General features: G+C 30.4%; 1 protein-coding gene and 1 long non-coding RNA gene across 2 annotated transcripts; both read right to left on the bottom strand.

The window, feature by feature from the left end:
• Positions 1-2,448: 2,448 nt before the first annotated feature.
• LOC114742487 (uncharacterized) lies at positions 2,449-3,665 on the bottom strand. Its single transcript, XM_028930738.1, has 2 exons — positions 2,609-3,665; positions 2,449-2,525 (listed from the first exon to the last, which is right to left on the bottom strand). The coding sequence occupies exons 1-2, from the start codon at positions 3,663-3,665 to the stop codon at positions 2,449-2,451; spliced, it is 1,134 nt and encodes a 377-aa protein (XP_028786571.1).
• Positions 3,666-4,860: 1,195 nt separating this feature from the next.
• Positions 4,861-12,215, bottom strand: LOC114742494 (uncharacterized). Its single transcript, XR_003739882.1, has 3 exons — positions 12,165-12,215; positions 7,555-7,612; positions 4,861-5,060 (listed from the first exon to the last, which is right to left on the bottom strand). It is a non-coding gene; the product is annotated as an uncharacterized LOC114742494 (long non-coding RNA).
• Positions 12,216-19,045: the final 6,830 nt, after the last annotated feature.

The following is a 19,045-nucleotide window of genomic DNA, read 5'->3' as shown; positions in this document are numbered from 1 at the left end:
GCTACAGCCATAGACTCCAACCTCCTGTAAGTTTGGGAAAATAGAGTTAACATTCCCACGATCATGACCATGCTCCTCATCTGTTACTATGTGCTCTAGTGCATCGCAATTTCCAACTTCCAACCATTCCAGCAATTTCAATGATGAGGCAATGGATGGCGTAAAGAGTGACTTTAACTCAGAAAATCCAACTATCCGTATCCTTCTCAAACTTCTACATGGGTATAATGGTGGCGTGAAAAGACCATGAGCTCTGTTGACAACATATTTCACCTTTAATGCCTGTATTCCATACAAACATGTGAGGATTCTTCGTCTTTCATCAATTGAAAACGAATGGTACAAGTTATGGTACAGGCTTAATGTTCAAACTTTTCTGATATTACAAGAAAGATCTACTATATATGAACAAATTGGGGAAAATTAAAGAGAACAACCTACACAAAATAATATTTATTGAAGAGATATTAAATTTGTAATTATTTATAAGGATCAAATATAAAACTGTAATTTCAAAAATAATAAACTATTCCTAACTAAATTCTTAAATTTTCTCTAACCACATCTCACATACGCTCCCTCCGTGTTTTAGGGATCAACTCCTATAATACATAACAACAAATTTCATATTTTAACAATATTGGATTAAAAGTAAAATTGTATCACTTTCAACATAAATCAACGAATCAGAAGAAAAATGAGCTCCGTAAGTTGGTTTCATATGATTTTTGAGGGAGATATATGGTGGCAAAAAAATAATGTAGAAATCAAATTGATCAAACATTACTCATAAAGTTTTTCATAGCTATAATTTTTATCTGCACACTATTTCTTATTTGTTATCAATTTTTATAATCTTTTTGTTTTGTTTTTTCTCGATCTTGATATGTTTGTATTAAAGTAAATGGTAATAAAAAAAATTTAAAGATGAAAAAATTCTAAGAAATATCTCTAAAATTTCAAAATCTCAAATAAAAAATGACTACAAAAATATGTTGTCATTTACTTCTCCAATGTTATCAATTGCTATTAAAAGTGTAGCAAACATGACCGATTTAAAATTTTAAAATTCAAAGGTAATTCTTTGGGATTCTCCCTTTTAAAATTAAGGGAATGGAAAATTTTAGGTAAAAATAAATATTAATAATGTTATTTAATTAATTATTTTCTATTTTCAAAAATTGAAATTGGTAAAAATATTTATAAAAGTTCTAATTCTATTTATTGAAATTAATTAAAATATATCCATTTAAATTTAAATATATATAAAAAAAAATATGGTAAAACGATTTATAAAAAATAAGTCAAGAAAGAGATATTTGGGGGAAAAAAAGAGGGCTTTCAATTGCAGCTTAAAAATTAACTATTGATAGCACAATTCATGCAGATGAATGATTTTACTTCATTGTGTGTTTAGATATATAAGATATTTTAGATAGATTAATATAAATGATTTTGACTGATTTTAATAAATTTCGTTTCAAATATTGATGAGAAAAGGATTATTAAAAATTTTAGTTTAAATTAAGGATTGTTAGGGACTTAGGGATAATTTATTATATTTTAAATTTATATTTTAGTATTTGCTTCTTATAATCAGATCTTTTTTAGTAAATATTACTTTTTTTGGGTCCTTCCCCCAATTTTCCCAACAAAATTAAGTTCTTCTACAATCAGTAATTTATAAACAGACAAATTTTCGGGTGGGTAGCGTACAGAGGAAGACCCAAAGCAGTGTAAATATAATGTGCCAAAAAAAAACGTGCAAGTAATTTGCAGCATATATTTGAGCGAATTTTTTGGTTTTTGCCAACTGTGCCTAGTGTCTCAATTAGATGGGAAAAAAGAGAAATGCAAAATTAATTTTGTTACTTTAAGACAAATTGATATTCTCATCATATATACAAGAAGAAGTTTAGCAAAGCATATTTGGGTGATTCATACATTATTACAAATAAAGATTTAAAACAAAATAGAGTAACAGATATTACCTGATTATGGTTTGATTGAGTGTCCATGGGAGCAGAAGTGTGACGTATAGTTGAGGCTTTTGATTTTGCCCAAAAACAACATAGATGACCCCTTGATAGACTGCTACTGCTGTCTACTTTTGCACTTGGAGATGACTTTTGAACTTCATCAGAACAAGGCCGTGGGAGATAACATTCTGCATATATGTTGATGAAATTCGGTACCTCATAAATTGTCAATTCTTCTAGCAACTGGAGGATGGCTTCTTTCCCCATTTGGTGCAAATCTCTATGCTTTGGATATTGCCCAAATACGTATTTTAGTTTCTCACAACCTTCAATCTTCATACTTTCTAGTAGTGGAAGGTCTTCGCAAAAGCATATTGGCAATATAAATTCTAATTTAGCACAGGAGTTGATCCTGAGATATTTCAATTTTGCCAACATTGAGTCATGACTCTTTTGATTAGGATCCTGATCATCCATAGTCTCTGCTACTATGTATTTCAACTTCGAACATTTTGTAATATCTAGTTTTTCCAACTGCTTTAGACTCTGTGCCGTGGATGCATGAAAAAGGCATGTCATTGAACATTCATCTAAATATATGGACTTAAGATTACACAGCTCTAACTTGCCATCAAATAACGTGCCTTCCAATTGTTTACATCTAGATAAATGCAGCTCCTTTATTTGCTTCAAAAAGTCAACAGGATAAGTCCCATGGCATAGTTCTCTCACACCCACAGACTCAAGCTTCAGTTCAACCAACTTGGAGAAGATAGCCACATCAGGTCGGAGATTCTCGGTATGGATTAGGCACTTTATCTCATTCATAGAATGCAAAGAGAGCCTAGCTAACTGATCTTTCATGTTGTCATCTTCCACAGATAATATGTCAGGAACAATATTTGTCCATCCTCTGTTGTAGTAATCTTCTCCTAACATCAAAATTTCTGCTCCCGCCACCAGGAGTTTAAATATTTCCTTGGAGAATTCTACTCTTAAGTCCCGTGAATCAAAATATCTAGATACTGAAAAATCCACTTTATAAAAATCAAAATGATGCCAACCCCTTATATGATACTTTTGCAATGCAGGAAGTGTGGTGATTTGCCCGCAATAACCGGCCACATGATTTGACACATAATACACCTCCTCTAGCTCTGAGCAATTTCCAATCACTTCAAAAGGATTATTTCTTCCAGTAAAAGAACAGTTCACCATCTCCAACAATCTCAATTTTTGAAGTTCTTTAATTTCTTTTGGCAATTCAATAATCAAACAATTGTTCAATTCAAGGCTCTCAAGGTCTTTTAGATGTGCCAAAATAGATATATCTCCTAATGACTGAAAATTCTTTATGGCCAAAGTTCGAACATTTGTCAATGACAAAGACGATTGAAATAAGGAAGCAGCTGAAATTTCCAAATCTGACGAACTCATTAAAGCCAAAATTTTAAGGTTCTCCATCCCTTCAAAGGGAGAATCGGGAACCTTGACCCTCGGAGAATTTGCATCATTTATCCAAAGTAAAAGAACCTCAAGTTTTTTGCCATCAAAATGATTCGGAAAGTCAACTATGTTCCAAGATGAATATTGGATGTTTTCCATTAAAGCTGAGTTAGAATTATAGCCCACTTGAACCTGTTTGTTTCCAATCCATAGAGCTACCTCCCGAACCAAGTCGTGCATTTTGACACACTCATTCTCAGCCTTTAATAATAAACAAGAATCTATGAGCACATTTTTAATTGGAGTAAAATGACTTCTTGCAACAGAGTATTTGTTAGCTTCTCCACAAAGCCCAAGACCTATAGCAATTCTAGTTAAAAGTTCTATAGGTATTTCATAATCTTCAGGGAAGAGAGAGCACAGGAGAAAGAGTTGTTTGGCCTTTTCATTCCTGAGATAATCATAGCTTAATCTCAAAGAGTTATAAGCCTGTTTTAACTCTTTGTCAACATCGTGAATTCCCTCATGATTCTGCAATCTTTTCAAACTATCCTGCCATTCTGGTAAAGGCCTAGACTTTAGTGCACTTGCCACTGCTACAATTGCAATTGGTAAATTTCCACACTCCTTCACAATATCTCTAGCCACATCCTTAAAATCATTGGAAGGACCATCTATGCTCATGCCAGCATAAGATAGGAAAAGATCAACTGCGTCCTTTTCTTTTAGGACCTCAAGTTGACTAGGCTCATTGCAGTCCATATCTATACAAACTCTTCGATCACGTGTGGTCAGCAAAACAGCACAACAACCCTTGCCATGACGGCCAAGAGGAATCCCTATATCTCGCGGTGTAAGCTTTTCCCACATGTCATCTAGTATTATAAGTACCTTTTCTCCACCTTCTGCTATTCTTTTCCACAATTTTTGTGCTTGTTGAGATTCATCCATTTCTTCCTTTAAAGACAAATCTAAGTGTTCTGCAATGTTGCCCTGAATCTTTTTCAAGCTTACATCCTTTGAGACAACACTGAAGATGACTTTATCAAACAACTTTGATTCCTCGACATCTTTACCTACTTCTATTGCCATTGTGGTTTTCCCTGTTCCGCCTAGCCCATACAATCCAATCATAAACCTATTGTCGTCTTTCAATGCCTCCTTCAGCTTCTGAGAGACCAACTCTCTATCCTCAAAAGTCATAAAATTTGAAGAAGAATAGAACTCCATGCCTGGAAGCCCAGTTGATCGAGCAACACGAGCGAAGTTACTCTGTTCCATCAGTCGTTTAATCGTTTGCGTCTTCCTTTCCAGCTCCTTGCCTCGCTTGTACTGCCAAAAGCAATTAGTGACCAAACCAAACCATTTCTTCTTTCCTTTTGTGTCTTCTCCTATGAAACCATTGGCTCTTTCTAACCACAGTTTGACTTCATCTCCAACATTATTCTCATTTCGGTGCTTGGCATCTTCAATATCTTTAAGCACTGTTTCTTTTCTTGCACTCAAACTTTTCTTCTCCTCGTCGAAGTCATTAACATAGGTGTTGTAACAACACAAGTATTTGAGTTCCTTCATTGCCTTATCTACCAATGATTCCGCGACATGGGTGGCCACGCCCTCTCCTATTGCCGCCATCTAACATGCACGGATATGCGATGCAATTAGGGACTGTTGGCTACACTACTATTATAAATGTTTCAACTACACCTACCATATTCTAGATAGCATACAAGAAAAATAATTCTCACGAAAGTCTACATCAAAAGGAACGTTATGCATGCAAACTTAGTTTAAAGAACCTACGAGAATGTTCTTACTCTTAGAGTGCGTTTTTTGTTCTTTCTCCTTTTCTCCTACATATTTTTTTATTTCTTTTATTTTGATCTCCCTAACTAGGATTTCATGACTAAAGAAAATATTATATATGTCCCAAATAAGGGATTTATTTACAAGTAAGTGCCAACGAATTTGTTAAATAAATATTTTCAAGAGTTCCTTGTGAGTCAATTGTAATTAATTTCACTTACAAAATGTCATGTGTGCCCTTTGCCTTTGACAGATGGGTGTTGATTGACTCCTGACAACTTTTGACTGGTCAAAAATTTCCTTAAAATGTTTTTATTGAAATACTTAATTTATACTAATGTACCAGTCAAACAGTACATTATAAATTTACAAGTAAATGTCTAAAAAAATTGATACTTTAATATTTAACACTCAAGCTAATAGATTTATAAGTAAATTTACATGATGTTTTTATTGATTCTTTTACAAATCGATTTGCCGTTCAACTTCTTAAGTTCATGAGTTGTTCCATAAATTTATAAACCAACTTCAAAGTTTATAACTTAATAAGTTAAAGAGCACTTATAATTAGGTCCGCTTGTAAGTTTAAGAAGATGATTTGTAGATCTAAGAAGATGATTTATTAGTTAGTAAAACACATTTTTTATTTTAATTAAAATATCCTAACTATCCTTTTATTTCACCTTAACCACACATGCACCCCTTTTTATTTTTATATTGGCTAAAGTGTATTTCTAGTCATTTAATTTTAAAATTATTAATTTTAAACGATAAGTTTTTGTAGTAATCGTGATTGTTTTAAAATTTAAACTTAATATGTTAACATGTAATAATATTTTATTAACATTTAAAATATCAATATTATCCTTTTTTATTAACGGTTTTAGGATTAAATGACCAAAAATATATTTTTGAAAGTTAAAGAATTAAATTGAAACATTGTATAAAGTTAAATGACTAAAAATATAATTTAACATTTTATATTTTAGTCCTGACTGTTAATACTATCAAAGAATATTTTAAAATATTCTAAAAGTATATTTTAAATTAAAAAATACATCAAAATAAATCTTATTTACTACTTGGCCCCTCATCCTACAAAATCTTTAATTTATTTTTTTGTTTTGCTGTAAAAGCCTTTTTTTTTCGAGAAGAGCAATTATGAGTCTATGAGAACAACGATTAGGCAGAAAAAAAGATTTGAACCCAGCAAATAATATACTCCTCCTGTCCTTATTATAAGATCCAATTTGACTTTTTATTTGGTCCTAATTATAAGACCCCAATCCATTTTGTCTCTTATATTTATGCATTTTTTTCCAAGATAATCCTTCTAATAATGATAATTTTAACCAATATACTTAATTAGCAAGGATATTTTAGGAATAACAACACTTATTTATTATAAATAACCATATTAACTTACTTCTTTAATCTCCTCAAATAAATCAATTGGGTCTTATAATTAGGACCGGAGGAGTACAAGATATTTTCAAATTTCGTGAAACTTGATATAAAATGTTGCACATATCCCTTGGCCTTAACTTCCAGTGACAATGGTTTTAAAAAAAAGAAAAAATGCGCTGACCAACCACCAACAACCGCTGCACGGTCAAAAATACTTTTAATAAAATAGTAAATTTATAATTTACAAAATTGAAACATAGCACATTTACAAGCAAAATTTAACTTCTTAAATTTACATGTAAATTTATATAAAAATAATAATAATTTAATATTTCCAAGTTAACTTCATATATTTAAAGTTAAATTTTCAAACAATAAATTGATTTTTTAACAAAACGAGGATTAAAAGATTATTTAATTTTAAATCATACATTTATTAAAATAAAAAATAGTTAAAATAATATATATTAAACATGGATCATATTTATTTTGATGGTCCAAACGGTAAGCAGCACTGAAATTGAATTAGCTTTATTTGAAGATAATCACCGGTGTAGTAAAACTATAGAGAGATGCAGTATTACGGATAATAAACCTAATTTAAAACTTTATTTGAATACTCAAGCACAAAAGCCTTCCCTAACTTATAATTAAAGTAAATAAGCTATCAAAAAAACAGGTAATGGCAATCTTCCTTTTTCCCCCCTTCAATTTCCTTTCTATTTTGGTCTAAAATGACAACAAAAATCACAAATCTGTAAGTTTCATGTACCCAATCAGGATTTGATAAATAAAACTGAAGATGTTTAGGAGATAAATTATTTAGTATACATAACCCGCACCTGAGTTGATAGTTTAAGAAAGCTGTAAAATTTTTTATAAATAATACTACAATTAAAACTGTACACATACTAACCTGGAAATTAACAGGAATCCAAAATCTTCAAGCAGGCTTCAGGTGACCAACTAAAGATCTGAAAAATAAAAATAAGTTAAAGAAAGTTTAAGAGACAATGTGTGTGTTACACACGCACATATACATGTATTAAAAAAAAGATATAAATATAATTCATACGTATAATGGAGTACAAATACTCACCTCTCAAAAGATGCCTTGGATATAAAGGCCTCTTTTTGTTTTTTTTGTTTTTTAAGATAAGGGGACTACGTGAACAACGATTAAGGAGAAAAGAAAATTTAAACACAAACTTTCGTTGGGTTTTCTATAAACAACGATAACGATGATCAACCAAAATTAAAGTAGAAAATAATTCAAATTAACACAAAACAAAGTTTAAAAAATACAGGCTCCTTCAATGGACAAACTTTGAAACAGAAGACAAAACTCTAAATCTTTTTTTTTGGGGGAAGAACACAAAAACATCAAAAGGTTTTAGTGATTGAAGAGAGAAATGAAAGCAAAAACAGAGGAAGAGCACAGAAATTACAGAAAGCAGAAGCAGAAAAGAGCTAGCGTGCCGAATAATAAAGGGGGTGCTATTATAATTAATTATATGATTAAAAGTGTTTTGTTGGGATTTGTTAAGACACAAGTTGGAAATGCAAAAATATCATTAAATCATCAATCAATTAACAAGCCAAAAAGTGAAGTATATGACAGGGAAGAAGTGAAAATCACACACACACACACATATGTCGGGTAAAGGAGAGAACCGAAACTAAAGAGAAAAATCGGGTAAAAGCTGAAGTCAATATAAATTTGAAACAAAAAGGTGAGGAAAATTAAAAATATAAAAATAAATATAAGAAAATATATGTGTGTGTGTATAATAAGGGAGAACTTTATTAATTAAAGCATAAAACGACGATACATAAAAAAGAAAAAATTTAAACAAATATTTTTTTTAGCGGGAGAAATATTTTTTTCAGTCATTTAAAAAAAAAAATTAAATAAATAAGTGATGAAAAATTAAAATGATAAAACTTTATAACATAGTCAAAATTAAGAAATTTTATAACATATTAATATATTTGATAATATATGTAAGAAAAATATTTTTCTGATGTATAAAAATTATTTTTTAACAGATATAAATGTTTAAATAATTTTTATATTAAGGGGGTATTCTGATCAAAATAAAAGTTTAAGAGTTAAACTTACTATTGAATGAATGGAAATAAAGTTTTAAATATATAAAGAGGGTGTGTGCACCTTACATCTTTTAATTTCAATGAAGATTCATATATGTTTTCATAATAAAAGAATTATGTAATTTAAATAAAATAGAAGAGTGGCTTGTGTATTTTATCCACAAGGAAAAACAGGGAAAGGAGACTTATTTAGCAAGCGGCCTTGTTTGCAGGTTTAGGTTGAGATCTAATCCTTGGGAGACCTATCTCAATTGCAAATCCCAAACACGCTCTTAACTTCTATTAATTAATTCACTCCCAAATCCAGCTCGGGATGTTCAGTCCAGAAAGAGAAAAAAGATCGGGATATAACATATGGTCATTCAGCCACGCCCCTTCGTTTTCTTTTAGCTCTTATATTCTCCCAAGCGTGTTCTTCACCTCTTCCATCCAGCCCCATCATTCGTCCATCAATTCTCCATCTAATTCCAATTCTACACCGATCATTATTCTCCTTCTCCACTCAACTCACACACCATCCTTCTCCCTCACCATCATTGCAGTTCGAATTCTTCTCTCTTGGATCAGCCATGGCGTGTTTGAAGAAGCTTGTTGGAGCTGAAGAATCCGTGATGCGTGGCTGAACCATTAAACCCTCGGAGTGGTGTGACTATGCTTGACCTATGTTCTTCATAGGGGAGTTGTTTTCTCTATTCTTGATCTCGTCTTCTCTAGTTGTAGTTATCTGAATTCCGGTGTGAGTTTGTAATTGTAACTGAGAAAGAGGTGTTTCAATTGAGGCATTTGTGATTCAAGATTTTTAAACTCATTTTGTGATTCACTCGATAGTTATGTGCTGAAATTGAATTCTTCTTTTTCATTTGCTTGATAAGATTGCTTGTAAGGTGTTTGTGCAATTGCCTCAATGACTTTTGGGTGATTGGTGATCTAGGTTGTGACTTGTTAGTTACTTATCTTGAGAGGAATTAACTCTCAACTAAAATTGAGCTACACATTAGGGGTTTCTTGATGCCTCGTTTGGTTATAAGGAATTGGAGGGAGGGAGGTGGAATTCATATTTTGAGGTGTCTGGTACTGTGGATCTCACTTTGTCGTGGAACCCGGTTCCATAAGAAATGATCAAATTGAGTTCCATCCCACTACTGATAGAACTGAAATTTAGGGACCATTTTGCCCGAGATATCTGGCCATGGGCCCATGGCAGTGTGTAAGGACAGCAAGGGTGGCTTAACTTGTACCTCATTGTCCTTTTAATTAGGAAGTTAATTCAAGTGAAGCATACGACCCTGGGTGCATATTGGGTGTTAAGCAACATAGCATCTCACAATTGGGAAATAAAAAAACACCAAGCCAACTAATAAGGCCTGACTAATAAGTTTTTGGTTGACACGATAAGTAGTCTCAGAAAAAGAAAAACAAAGGAAGAAAAGGCCCATCGATTATCAAAGCCCAGCAGCTCAATACAGAGACATGCGGAGCTCACACCTTTTAAGAAGCCTTTGGAACCTACCAGAAGCAAGCACCAAGAACCACGATAACCACCTTTCCTAACCAGGAGCATGGAGAATGAACCAACCTTATTATGAGACAAGAAGAGAAATGGAAGGCCATCTAACAGTAGTGTGTAAAAGGAAGAAGAAAGCAAAACCAGAGATGATCAAGTAGAATATGTTGAAACCTCTTCAGACACGGCACTATCTATTCCGTACTTGAAAAAACCATTCAAATCCTCCACATCAATGCCTTGAGAATCAACTCTATTACTTACTCGATGATCATCAAACCTCCTCTTTCCTCGAGCTCGGCTAAAAAACCTATTCCCACCCATAAAGGACAACCCCGAAAGATACTCAGGAGAAGGTAGCTTGGTGAAGATTATATATATATATATATATATATATATATATATAATATTTATGTGTTTCTTTTGTGAGTTTATAGTATGTTTAAATTGAAATATCTAATAATATAAACATCTACCTTAGTTAATAAATTTATTAAGTTAAGCAAATATCAGAGCTTATTGTTAAAGACCACAAATCAAAAATTGGAGAACTCAAAAACCATAAATCTGCTTGGTTCATCATAAGCCGCAACTATAGAATGTCATTGCAAATAATTTGATTTTCCTGAATTTGATTTTTTAATTTTTAAATAAATATATAATTGACTAAATATATTTATAAATGTTTGTAACAAAAAATTTATTTAAAATTTTTCAATTATAGATTTAAATTATTTATGTAATTTCTTGAACTTATATCATTTGTACTATATGATGAACAAATATGTGTTTGAAATATTTTTAACCATTTAAAAAAATAAATAAATATGTTTCAATAAGTCTGACGAAAAATTAAAATTATAAACTTTTATAATATAATCAAATTTAATTAATTTTATACCATATTTGAGAGTTTGAAAGTATGTGTATTAAAATTATTTTTTATGTATACAAAATTAGTTTTTTTACCAGTATAAATGTTTAAATAATTTTTATATTAAAGAGGCGTATTTTTTGTCAAAAGAAAATTTTTTAAGAGCCAAATTCAACAGTCAACTAACATTTGGATAGATATAAATAGAATTTTAAATATAGGAAAAAAATTTTGTAACGTATATTTTAATTTCAAAAGATACTTATGTACAATTTTAAAAAATAATGGAGAAGTTTCTATAATCTACGTAAAACAGAGGGACATGGTTAATGCACTTTGTCAGTGATTTTCCTTGGTCACAACAAAAGTTTTTCTTTTTCTATTATTTCCCCTCCTCGCTTAGTTGTCACCATTAGCTGGAACGGAGGGAAGGAAGGTGTAACGCGGAGGGAGGGGATTCCATTGGATGAAGGATAGATAGTCATGAAATTGGTGACGGAATATTTTTATTTCGTGACAAGTATTTTAGCGATAACAATTGGAGATGGAATAGTGACGTAAATGTTACTTCAATAAATTAGTTACAAAATAGGAATTGGTCATTTTAAAGATAGCAATGAGCTTTTACATGTCACTAATTTCTGTTACTAAATATTTTGTGACGAAATTAGTGATAAATTAGGACCGGATTGTTTACGACAAAATAATCCTATCAATAATTTTAATCATAAAATTGGCGATAGAATAAAATTTGGTCACTAAATTTTATTACTAATTTATTGTCTCCAATCATTAATATAAGGTTTAATTAGAGATTTAATTTAATTCTAAATATAAGATTTCAATTCATTTTGTTTTTATATTTATCTATTTTGTCCCAAAGTAATCTCTATGGTAATTATAAGAATTATTTCAACACAAATAATTAATAAATATATTATAAATAACTAATTTAACTAATTTTTGTAATATTCATTAAAAAAAAACAATGTGGTTGGAGAGCTTATAATATCACTGTATGAAATTGTATACATACCTCTTGTGCAAGTATTTCTAGCCCTCTGATCGGAGAGGGCTCTTCTTTTTATTCTTGCTTTGACTCTAATAAAAAACAACATATTGATTCAAATGTTGAGAAAAATTAAGGAAATAACCTACGCTGTAATGACATAAAAAGTTAAAATAAAAATAATCACGTGAAAATTGGATATAATCATGTCCAAATTTCAAAGTGGAGAGTACAAATACTTACCTCTTATATATCCTCAGATGTCAACGCCTCTCCGCTTGCACGATGCTTTTGATGGAATTGGATATCCCTCTTTTTTCCTTTTCTTAACAATAAATGAAAACAGCAACGATTGAGGGACAGGTACCCTGCTGAATTTTTTTTTTAAAAGAAAGACAAATAAAAAGAACTGAAAAGAAGAGCACACAATTTTTTTATGTCAATGTCTTGACGATGGATGGAAGTAGAGAAGAAAGTGAAAGGAGAGGATCGAAGTACAGAGGAGGGCAAACAAAGTATTAAAGACGAAGCACAAGGGAGAAACGATCAAAAGGAAGGATCCAACAAACAAACAAGAAGATCGTGGAAGAAGAATAATAACAGAAACTTCAAACAAGTGGGAGAGATGATGATCGACAACCCAAATGGAACTGAAGCAGCAGGAACTGTGGTGGTATATTGGTGAACACAGAGAGGCTATATGCTCATAGTACTTACCTTGAATTACCACTCCACTTCTTATTATAATTACTTGTGATATTCTTTCGTACAACCTCATTTACAGACTGTAAAAATTGCACATTAATTCAAAAATTATGTACTAGCCGCCAATATTTCAACCAAAGAATGGCAATGCCAGCTCAAAAGTAAAAAACAGAATAAACGCTATCACCGGAGAGATGGGCCCTCCTCCAACTAAAGGCATTGATGACTTTTCCATTCTCATTCGTCATTTTAAGAGGGTGTTTGGATAAAAACAAAACTATAGTTTCAGAAGTGCTTTTACAGATTACAAAGTAAATATGTGGAGGAAGTTATCTCGTTTTGCAAAAAAATACTTCTGAAACCACGGTTTTGAGGCACCCAAACAGGCCCTAAGTATATTCTAATACTTTTAATTTTACACACAAATTGGTGAGAGGAATCCAAACTGCAGAACAGTGGTGATTTGGTGAACAGAGAGAGGCTATTGGCTCTGAAATGGCTCAAATAGACCCTAAACAAACAGTGAAAGTCGGTGGATGTGAGTCCTATTCACCACTGACAGTACAAATTGATTTTTATTCTTTTTTTTTCAGGAAATTGATTTTTATTCAAATCAAAGGAGAGTAAATGCAATAGGTGGATGATTAAAAAGTGACTTGTGGGCGGAAAATAATGCTTTCTTTTTGATTGCTGGAGCCAACATTACACTGTTCTGTTAGGTCGTATTTAGACGGTAATTCCTATACAATTTGATTGGATATATATATATCAAATTGGGAAAATTAAAGAATATAAAGATAATATTTTAAAATACATAAGAGAATAAAATTATTTGATTTTAAGTTATTAAAAATAAATTAAAACGCCAAGAGAAATGATAAAAATAAACACATATTTACGGGTACATGCAAAAGAAGGCCATGAAAAAGATGGAACAAGATGTTAGAGCTCCGCACGCATATGAATAGTTTTATTTTTTTTAATTTTGTTTCCTGATTATGGGAGTTTGCCAAATAAATACTTATTCAATCTAACAAGACAAGAACAAATATGCTGAAGCACTTTTTTAAGCGTCTGATTCATAGGAAAAATCGGTTGGAATGGACAAGAATGAAAAAGGAGGAAATGGAAAATTTCCGGTCAAAAGCCTGTTTGGCAGGTACCAAAATGAAAAATGAATTGATGAAAAATTTTATGGTTGGTTGGATGAAAATATGTTGAAAAATTGTGCAATTTTAGCATGTCACCCTTAAGAAAAGAATATAATATAATTAAATAAAAAAATACATTTTAACCTTATAGAGTAATGGAATTATTAAAGATATTTAATAATTCACAAAAATAAATGAATAAAAATGTATTATGATTTAAATAAATATGAGTAATAAATATGAACCTTAGAAAAGGAGCAATGTTACCCATATCATTAAAAATATTAACAATCAACATTAGCTTAATGTTAGTTTTTCAACGGTTATAGTAGATTTGCTATTTTTTAATATTTTTTGAGCGACATTGATAGTCAAAAATTTCCAGATGCCAACAATTCCTACGCAATTTTTAAGACAAAATTGAATCTGAATCCAAGTGATTATGTATTTAAACTTATTTTCAAGATGAATTAGGCATCGCAAAATTAACGGTGGCACAATGTTACCATTTGTCAATTTGATAATTAATTGGATAGAAATTGTTAGGCGCTGCTGAGTTCTTTGTTCTTTCTTTGGGATTCTTTTCCACGTGTGACAAACCATTGACAATAATGTAGAGGGCCCTCAATTACCACTCAAAAATTTAACTTCATTTTTATCATTCTAAAACCTTCCTCAAGTTCTTCTAGTAAGAAAATTTCTTCAATTAAAGTATATACTCAGTTCACGCTTTATAGAACCACTTCCTCTGTTAAAGAGTAACATATTTAATTATTCCAATTAGTCTTAGTGTATTCTTCTAAAAAAATGTTATTTATAATGTTTTTCTTAATGTGTATGAGTTGGGCCCATGACTCTAATCTAATTATTTTCCTATGAACTCTGTTATTTCTCATATTTTCAATTGCAATGCTGCTTTAAATTATGGAGGACTATATATATGTTTTAATTTCAGACATGAATTGCTATATATCAGCTTTTGGATATTGCTCCTTCATTAACTACTTTCATAAGCTATCTTGCATGATAAAAGTAGAAAGATCCATAGGATCAGACTTCCACACTGCTTTCACTTGAAAACAGAGGATTTCAATTTAATAAAAACAAAAAAACCAAGTTAACTTCCTCTTTTTATTTGTTTCACTTCTCTTTAATAAGATTCTTAATCAAAACGTAACAACACAATCATACTTTAAATAAGTGGCATTTTTCACAAAAAAAATGTTAAATAATTTTAATTATGCTACATAAAAAAAAAAACAAAAGAAAAGCAATCCCAAGCATTCACTGGCTATAAATCCTTTGAATACTCTGGAGGGCTTATTAATGATTGATGAACATTTTTATTTACAGGTCATACCAATCATATTATCAAAATTTTTCTGAACGAGACGAAATCCATGTGAAAAATTTGAGCCATCTTTAGAAAAATGGAAAAGTGAAGTCATGATTATGCATGGGCCAAAGGTGTTTTGCTCCCATTCAATAATTGATCTCCTTTGTAGCCAACCACCTTTGACGGGCGGGCTCGTTAATTAATTAATTTTTATAGACAAAAAATATAAATTAAATAAGTTAATATAATATTTTTTTTGAAACATCATAATTATTATTTTTTAATTCACTCATTTTCTTTCCTACTTAATCATTGTTAACCGAATATCAATAGAATTAATTTTAAAAAAATTAACAATAATATAAAATAAGTCTTACGTATATGATCAGTATTAAGTTACAAATTAATTTCTACGTTAAGTATCGAAGGAGTATTTTATTTTATTTTTCTTGTGAGATGATGCCAAATTAATTTTATTTTATTTATTATTTTATTATTTTAGAGGTGAATTCAAGACAATTATGCTTTACCCTATATTTGATATGAGGGAAATAGAGAGGAGGAGAAGGGAAAAAATTTTCATGAATTTAATTTAAAAAATTAAAAAAGTTGGATTATAACATTTTGATAAAAAAATGCAAAATAAATAGTAATAAAACTTAATTAAAAACTTTTAATCCTATTTCATCAATTTTTTAAATTAAACTCATCAAAATTTTTCTTCCCCATCCCTTCTTTTCATTTTTCTCGTACACCTTAAAGAAAAAAGAGTTGTGTGTTAAGTCATTATATATATATATATAGAGAGAGAGACTCATTCGGTGTAAAATGAACTGTGATAAGGCCTTCTCACAAGTCAAGCTTTCAATCAGTTAACGTATTTTATGGGGTTTCTAGGCCACATAATGTAACGATAATGAAAATATGATTCTTAAATTGATAATACTATCTTTTCCTTTTTTTTGAACTTCCCTTTACAATGAGATTCCTAAATTGATAATGCCACTTTTTCTTTTTGTGAACTTCCCTTTGCGGGACCCCTTTTTAATTTTGTATAGTTATTTGCTATGCAGCTCACAAGTCTCCACCATGCCGATGTGCCCAATTTTTTTTTTTTTTGTGCCAATTGTTAAAAAACACTTAGGTCAATTTTCCTACAATTATAATATCAAGTTCTCCACCGTAATTTGTCATATGTTCTTTTTTTTTTTTATAACTTTTTTCATATAATCATTTAATGCTAATTTCATGTGGAAAAAAAATCACATTGATTAGAAAACATGACATACTGATTATAAACATCTTTATCTAAATAATCTCCTCTTATAGTGACTATTTATCTTTATACGAATATACTACCAAAAAACATCAAATTAGCGACGAAATTTTCGTCCCCAATCAAAATTAGCGACGCATTAGTGACAGAATTTAGTTAGCAACAAAATTAGCGACGGAATTTTTTCTATCACTAATTCCAGCGTCACTAAATAATTAGTGATGGAATTCAAAATTTCATCTCTAATTAGCGACGGATTACTGACGGTTTAGCAATAGAAATTAACCTGTCACTAATTAGAGAAGGATATCTTGCAAAAAAAATTTCATAAATTAGTGATGGATTTGTGATAAAAAATTTCATCACAAATTGGTGACAGAAATTTCCATCAATAATCCGTCTTGGTGACAGAAATTTAAAATACCACATAGCAATCATTGATCGCCATCACGTGTCATGTTTATGACTACCACCTCACATTCTCCTCTCTCTCCCATGCCGCCATGTCATCCCTTCATCCACATGATCGCCATGTGCCCATCACTGTGAGCCACCACATCATCGACGGTTACCACCTCAGTAACTCCTCTATCTCTCATGTTGCCATGTCATCTCTCTATCTACGTCATTGCCACTTGTCCATCATTGTGATCCACCATGTCATCATTGGACACCACCTCAACTCCTCCTCTCTCCCATGCAGCTACATTATCGCCACGTGTCTATCATTATGAGCCGCCACGTCGTTGTCTTGTTCATATTATCACCATGTCACAAATTGAGCCAATTTGTGAAGAAGTGATAGCTCGAACTTGAGACCTTATACGCGCGTATTGAAGCCTTTGCTAGTTAAATTGAGAAACACCTGCAAAATTTTTATGCAAAAATAAATATATATAATATTTTTAATAACAAATTCAAATATATAAATAAATATTATATACATAATTTAACATATATTATATAGTTTAATATATATTATATAACTTAATATATTATTATTTATTTGAATTTAATTTCTATATTTTAGTAAAAAGTTTCTTATCATTTATATTTTTATTCAAATATTTTAAAAAATAATAAGTATATTATATATTTTTATTTTCTTTTCTTTTATAATATTTGTATTTTTTAATTTTTATATAATATATTATTTAAAAATTATGATATATTATATTTTTATTTTAATAACAATTTAAAAAATTATTATATATATTTTTTTGTGACGTATTTGTGACGGAAATTAGTGACAGAAAAATTTATCACTAATTTTCATCATAAAATGAAAGTTAGTGATAGATTAGTGACGAAAATTAGTGACAAAATTTTTGTGTCACTAATTTCCCTCACTAATTAGCGACGGACTTGTGACAGAATTTAGTAATGGAAAAAATTTTGTCACTAATTCATCTCTAATTTAGTGACGAAATTAAAATTCTGTCACTAATCTATCATTAATTTAGCGACAAAAATTTGTCTGTCACTAATTTTAGTTTGTGAGGGATTAGCAATGGAATAAAATTCCGTTACTAATCCCCTATTTTTTTGTAGTGCAAGGAGGATAAAGCAAATTTAAATTCCACGAAACACATTTATTGTGAAGACTTTAATTTTAATACTCTTAGTTTGAGAGAAATTAGTCTCAAATCTAAATTGACTTGAGGATATTTTGAGTTACACAATTAAAAAAAAAACGAATGGGTGGCTTGAAGAAGTAAATCTCCTTTTACTTTTCTTTGTTTGAAATTTGAAGGCAAAACAGCACTATTAATTATTAATAGACGGGCAAACGAAAGGAAAAAGCCTAGTGATTGGAGGGGTAAAAGGACAAGAAGGAGAACAATGAATACAGAGGAAATACGAGAAGGATGTTCAAGGAATAAATCAAATTGGCCCCAATAATTTCGGATTTTGGCTTTGCCATCTAATTTCATATCCGAAAAATTATTAAGATTCTAATTACTTGAGTTGTATTCGCGTGAGTTTAGTTAGTATCTAGAATTTCTATGAGAGTTTGATAGGACTCATACCGTGAAAAAAGAACGAATAAAATTCAATTACAAGTCAAATTATATTTAATACTCGCAAATAATTAATTTTTTATTTGAAATTCATATATAGTTATATATATATAATTCTCCCTAAAACTAAAGCAATTTTTAAAAATTATTCGCTGGCCCAAAAAAAGTGAGAGTCATTCTACCTCCAGTCCTAAATATAAGAGGTAGTTGACTAATTTGTGAAGATTAAAAATATAAGTTAAGTTAGTTATTTATAATAAATATGTATTGTTTTTCTAAAATATTCTTACTAATTAAAAGTATATTGACTAGAGTTACTGTTATTAGAATGACCACCTTGAAAAAGAATATAAATATAAGAGACAAAATAAATTAAGGTTTTATATTTACAATTGCCTACTTAGCATTCATATTACTAA

This window comes from Neltuma alba, unplaced genomic scaffold, assembly GCF_004799145.2.
Source record: "Neltuma alba isolate B1F8T4 unplaced genomic scaffold, ASM479914v2 tig00003788_pilon, whole genome shotgun sequence".
Classification (NCBI taxonomy): domain Eukaryota; kingdom Viridiplantae; phylum Streptophyta; class Magnoliopsida; order Fabales; family Fabaceae; genus Neltuma; species Neltuma alba.
The sequence above is the reverse complement of the archived record's forward strand: the minus strand, read 5'-3'. Positions and strand labels throughout refer to the sequence as shown.

Coding starts and splice junctions, on each gene's coding strand:
- LOC114742487 (XM_028930738.1), bottom strand. CDS start 3,665: ATGCACGACTTGGTTCGGGAGGTAGCTCTATGGATTGGAAACAAACAG. Junction 2,526..2,608: donor GGAAGGCACGTTATTTGATG/GCAAGTTAGAGC, acceptor TCCACGGCACAG/AGTCTAAAGCAGTTGGAAAA.